This window comes from Mirounga angustirostris, unplaced genomic scaffold (genome assembly GCF_029215605.1).
Source record: "Mirounga angustirostris isolate CCGP_5_RB_7025 unplaced genomic scaffold, mMirAng1.0.hap1 SCAF_3, whole genome shotgun sequence".
In the NCBI taxonomy this organism is placed as follows: domain Eukaryota; kingdom Metazoa; phylum Chordata; class Mammalia; order Carnivora; family Phocidae; genus Mirounga; species Mirounga angustirostris.
This window is the reverse complement of record NW_026991711.1, coordinates 20,219,971-20,226,068: the sequence shown is the minus strand read 5'-3', so window position 1 is coordinate 20,226,068 and position 6,098 is coordinate 20,219,971. Positions and strand designations below refer to the sequence as shown.

The following is a 6,098-nucleotide window of genomic DNA, read 5'->3' as shown; positions in this document are numbered from 1 at the left end:
AAAAATAGTAGAATCTAGAAAGATACAAAAATTGTGTTTGAGATGTGAGCATATGAATACATTCCTCTTTGGTAAAATATCTTCTTATGTTGCTATATCAATATTTAAATTATAATAAATGTTAAAAAGATATGTATGTAGGATAGCAGAAATTCAAGCTTGAATTATATCAAGTTCCACAGCATTAGGGAAATTAATCAGTGTAGATAAGATTGCATATTTTTTATATCATTATAAAAATATAAAAGAGCAGATCTTCTAAAGGAAAACTATGTCTCATTATATATAATATATGTTCACCATTTCAGTTGCAGTTAACATATATGGTGAGCATGAATATAATATATAATTAACTCAACTTTGTTTATCCACCCTAGAGCACAGTGTTGCTTTAAGTAGTTGAGAAATAAAAATAGAGAAAGAAAGAAAGAAAGAAAGAAAGAAAGAAAGAAAGAAAGAAAGAAAGAAAGAAAGAAAGAAAGAAAATACCATTTTAGCTTATATCCCCTATGAGGTAAGTAAATTCACCCCATTTCACTGATGAAAAGACTGACATTTTACAATAGCTTGATAGGGTTGCCATAACAAAGTATTATACACTGGGTGGCTTAAAAAAAAAACAAAAAACAAATTTATTCTTTCAGAGCTCTGGAAGCTAGGAGCCCGAGGTCAAGGTGTCAGCAGGTTTTGTTTGTTTGTTTGTTTGTTTGTTTGTTTGTTTTTTCCCCGAAGCTTGTCTCATTAGTTTGTACATGGCCATCTTCTCTCTCCATCTCCATGTGGTCTTCCCTCTGTGCATGTCTGGGTCCAAATTTCTTCTGATAAGGACACCAGTTATAATTGGATTAAGGCCCTCCCTAATGACTTCATTTTAACTTCATTACCTCTTTAATGATCCTAGATCCAACCACAGTCATAACTGAACTACTGGGGGTTAAGACTTCAACACATGAATTTTTGGGGACACGATTCAGCCCATAACTTACCTGGTAAGTTAATTAACTTTCAAAGTTCCATAGAAGAGCTTGTATTCTTGAATTGCAGAAGCCATTTTTATTCATAAAGAAAAGGCAAAACAAAATATTCTAAAATAAGGAAAATCACATAAAATGTTTTCTTTACAAAGCTCATAAGATCCATAATCACAAAATGTATCATCATACACTGGAACATATATAAAAATAAATCGATCATCTGTGCCTCAGGCTGACAGGCTGACATTATACAAAAAATTGGCTTAGACTTTTTCCTCCCAGAAGTAGTCATCTGTACACCAGTTATATGTTTATACAAATATACTGTTTGGAAGTTTCCTTTCATGAATATTTCTCTTGTGTGGCTTATTAACCCATATCCTAAAGGTTTTAACACATTCACTTCCAATTTCATCTACTTTTTAAAAAATATTCCTCTCGGGGCGCCTGGGTGGCTCAGTTGTTAAGCGCCTGCCTTCAGCTCAGGTCATGGTCCCAGGGTCCTGGGATCGAGTTCCACATCGGGCTCCCTGCACCGTGGGAAGCCTGCTTCTCCCTCTCCCACTCCCCCTGCTTGTGTTCCCTCTCTCGCTGTGTCTCTCTCTGTCAAATAAATAAAATCTTTAAAAAAAGAAAGAAATATTCCTCTCAATATTGCCCATTTAAAAATCATATAATTGAGTATATAGATAAAAAGCACTTTAAGTGGCAGATAGTAGAGATTAAATATGGGTTATAATAGTATGACACGATATGATTGCTCTTGTCTGTGTTGTGAAGGAGCTGAATTCATCTTTTCTCCTTTTTCTTGTGTCCTTTATCCACAATGTCGTGTCGCTCATTTGTCTCCTTTCTATTCTTTTTTTTTTTCCACCTTGGGGCCCCGGGCTGCTATAGGTACCAGCCATGCCACACTCTTGCCCACAGCAAGGATCTCTTCTATTCTTGTTTTCAATCCTGCCCATCCTCCTCCTTTCTCACTTCTTCCTTCTCAGTTAAGAAGTCTTCCTATTACAAATGGTCAAGTTAGGAGGCAAACCATCTGATGAAACAAACTGACCCCCGACTGCCATCCACTGATGACTACTGGCATTTTATACATTCATATTTTTTTAACAAAAACACACTTCATTTCAATTCGTAACTTTCCAGATTGATTAACAAAAGGAAATCTAATAATCTTCTCATCATTTGGATGATATAGGACATTCGTAGTTACTCTCCCACTTCTTGGCTAAAGAACCATAGTATTTTTTAAACAGCAATGAGTTCCTCCATGGTATGACTCATGATTAATCTAAACCCAGAAGCTAAAGCAAAGTATGTGGCCCGAAAGTGATGGCTGAGACACAGGGAGACCTACTTTGTATTGGATGAGGCAAACCATCAAGGGGTCTGAGTGCCCCTGCCCATTCTTGCTAGGTACACAAAAATGCAATGATTGCTCTTTACCTGGGCCGAATTTCAGGTTGTGTTTCTAGGGATGAGTCTTGAGGACTGCGATAATGTCTCCTTCTGGGAAAAGCACAGACTTGCTTACTGTTTGCTTATTCATATAAAAGAGCAGCTTTTCCAGTCAGTGATGGTCAGTTTTCCCACAAACAGGGCATGCACAACATTCATCAGGGCCTACACTGCATCCTCCCCATGGGATCTGCGGCAAAGGGAACTAGTGCAAATTCTGATGGTCCTACACTTGTACTGTGAGTTGGGAACAACCCATCTTCAGCACTCGAGCTCATGTCTTCCAGATTGACCCAAACACAAAGAAGAACTGGGTACCCACCAGCAAGCACGCAGTTACTGTGTCTTATTTCTATGACAGCACAAGAAATGTGTACAGGATAATCAGTTTAGATGGCTCAAAGGCAATAATTAATAGCACCATCACCCCAAACATGACATTTACTAAAACATCTCAGAAGTTTGGCCAGTGGGCCGATAGCCGGGCAAACACTGTTTATGGACTGGGATTCTCCTCTGAGCACCATCTTTCAAAATTTGCAGAAAAGTTTCAGGAATTTAAAGAAGCTGCTCGACTAGCAAAGGAGAAATCACAGGAAAAGATGGAACTTACCAGTACACCTTCACAGGAATCGGCAGGCGGGGATCTTCAGTCTCCTTTAACACCAGAAAGTATCAATGGAACAGATGATGAAAGAACGCCTGATGTGACACAGAACTCAGAGCCAAGGGCTGAACCAACTCAGAATGCATTGCCCTTTTCACATAGGTATTCATTAAAGGACGTGTGCACACACACACACAAAAAAAAAAAAAAAAAAAAAAATGTCTCTGGCCTAGAAATCTTGCGTCTCTGCCAAATCTGTCAAGACTTATCAAGACAAGTTTCTAACATTTTATTGTACCCTACTAACAAGTTAATAAGTCTGTTCCTTTTTCTGGATATTACCAGAATACACTGAGTAATATTTATTTCCTGTTAGGAGAGAGGCATGTGAAAAACTTGTTTGGCTCCTCTCAACCCTGTTCCTACAATAGGCGTCTTGTTAGCTTTAAGTGCATTGTAAATGTCAAAGGAGTTAAGGGAAGGGGGTGATAATGAAAACTGGAGATGAAAAGGAAGGGGAAAACTCAGGAAAAGTTTAAAATTAATTTCAAATGTGGGGCACCTGGTGGTGCAGTCGGTTATGGGTCTGACTCTTGGTTTAGGCTGAGCTAGTGATCTCAATGTCCTGAGATGGAGCCCTTCGTTGGGATTCAGGCTCAGCACAGAGTCTGCTTGAGATCTCTCTCCCTCCCTCTCCCTCTGCTCCTCCTGCTCATGCTCTCTCTCTCTAAAATAAATAAATAATATTTTTTTTCTAAAAAAGATTAATTTCAAGTGAATTACACTTGAGTAAAATTTAAGTACCGATGTCAATAGGCATGACAATGGCCTGGGCCTCCACAGTTATTTATGTCAATGCACACAGCTGTCCTTATTTATTGTGTATTTTGAAACCCATCACCACATTACATCTGTGCGCAATAAGATCCATGTGTGTATCACTTAGTGTCTTAGTGTTTTAAAGAAAGGACAGTGATATTTAGAGTCAGACCTGTGGGCACATCCTTTTCTAACACTTGTTCCTTTATCAAGTTATCATATTTCCCACATTACTATTGTTTGGCTACAGTTGATAGCGACCCCAGTTAATAGTAGGTCACATAGCAAGTCTGCAGAAGATTTCCATTTCATGCTGCAAGACCCAATTTCTTGCTCAGCTCCTCTACTGCCTATTCTAACATGCCTGCTTGTTGTCCTTAGTTTTCTTAAGTTCCAAACATCATGTCCTTCTACAAGTATTTCCAAGAGGAAAAAAGACAAGGACAGAGCATCAAAAGTCTTTTTGTCTGGCTATTTTATCAGGAAGGAAATGCTTACAACACTAACTGCAGTGGAGGCTGGGAAAAGAAAATTGCATTTCCTTAATAATGAACAATTTTAGATCCCTCTTCATGTATCAATTGATATGCATATCTCTTCTTAGACGAAATGTGGGTTCAAATTATTTTATCTATTTTTAACGGAGTCATTTCCTTTCTTATTGAATTACTAGAATTTTTTATAAATTCTGGGTGCAAGTTCTTTATCATATCTGTGTATTTCAAATGTTTTGTGTCAATTCATAGCTTATCTTCTCATTTTCCTAACAGAGTGTTTTGAAGACAGAGAATCTTAATTTGCTAAAGTTCACATTATAACTTTTCCTTTTCACATTTCATGTTTTTTGTGTCATGCATAAATAATTCTACATAACCACACATGACAAATTTCCCCCTACATTTCCCAATAATTTTATAATTTAGTTATTACATTTAGCTCTATGATTTATTTCACATTTTTTATATCATGGGACTCATAGTCTAAGTCATGTGTCTTTTATGGATAGGCAATTAATCAAGTCCCATATGTTGAAAAGAATATGTTTACTCTATGGAATTCATTTTATTTATTTATTTTTTTTGAAAATCAATTGTCCCTAAGTAGGTGAGGGTATATTTTGATCATTTTTTCCAGCGATCTATGTTTCTATCCTTTTGCCAATACCACAATGTCTTCATTGTGTAACTTTATGATAAATTTTAAAATCAGGTAAAAATAATTTTAAAATTATTTTCTTCATTTTCAGACTATATGACAATTCTAGATCTTTTGCTCTTCCATGTATGTTTTATAATCTGATTGTTGATTTCTAAAACAGAAACAGTTGAAATTTGTATTGAGATTGCATTGAGTATATAGATCAATTGATATCTTAACAATATTGTGTATAGTGTCCTCTGGACAATGCACTTCATATATCTCTCTTTTCTTAGGGTTTCTTTATTTTTCCATCAATGTTTTTGAATTTCAGCATATATATCTTGTGCGTGTATTGTTAGATTTATTTCTAAGTATTTCATTTTTATTGATATTTAAATTTAATATATACACACATTTAATATATGTAATAAATTTAATATAAATATTTTCATTTTCCAAATGTTTGCTGCCAGCTTATAGAAATACAATTTAATTTTGTATATTGAATTTTATTCTTGGACCTTGTTAAAGTCACTTATTTAAAAGTAGGGATTTTTTTTTTTTTTAAAGATTATATTTATTTATTTGACAGAGAGAGACACAGTGAGAGAGGGAACACAAGCAGGGGGAGTGGGAGAGGGAGAAGCAGGCTTCCTGCGGAGCAGGGAGCCTGATGTGGGGCTCGATCCCAGGACCCTGGGATCATGACCTGAGCTGAAGGCAGACGCTTAACGACTGAGCCACCCAGGCGCCCCAAAAGTAGGGATTTTTAAGGAACTTTTAGAATTTTACATATAACCAATCATGCTGTCTGTGAATACAAGTTTTTCTTTTCTTCCTTTTTAATCTTCTAGTACGCCTTCCAGTAAAATGTTAAACAGAATGTTATTGGCTTGTTATTAAGCTTAGAGGAAAAGCATATAGTCTTTCACCATCAAATATGATTAGCTCTAATTTTTTATAGCATGAGAACAAAATTTGTTACACTTTCTACACCCTAAATCGAAGTCCTGAGGGGCCATTTTGATTGTTAAAATGCCCTGGGAGTACCATTGCTACTTAATATGCAAGGGCCAGAGTTGCTACAAAATGCC

The 6,098-nt window shown here is 36.3% G+C and overlaps 1 protein-coding gene across 1 annotated transcript; it reads left to right on the top strand.

Moving 5' to 3' along the window:
- The first annotated feature begins 509 nt into the window (after positions 1-509).
- Positions 510-5,873, top strand: LOC123839263 (homer protein homolog 1-like). The gene is made up of 3 exons (XM_045868575.1): positions 510-514; positions 2,683-3,223; positions 5,859-5,873. The coding sequence occupies exons 1-3, from the start codon at positions 510-512 to the stop codon at positions 5,871-5,873; spliced, it is 561 nt and encodes a 186-aa protein (XP_045724531.1).
- The last annotated feature ends 225 nt before the right edge of the window (positions 5,874-6,098 follow it).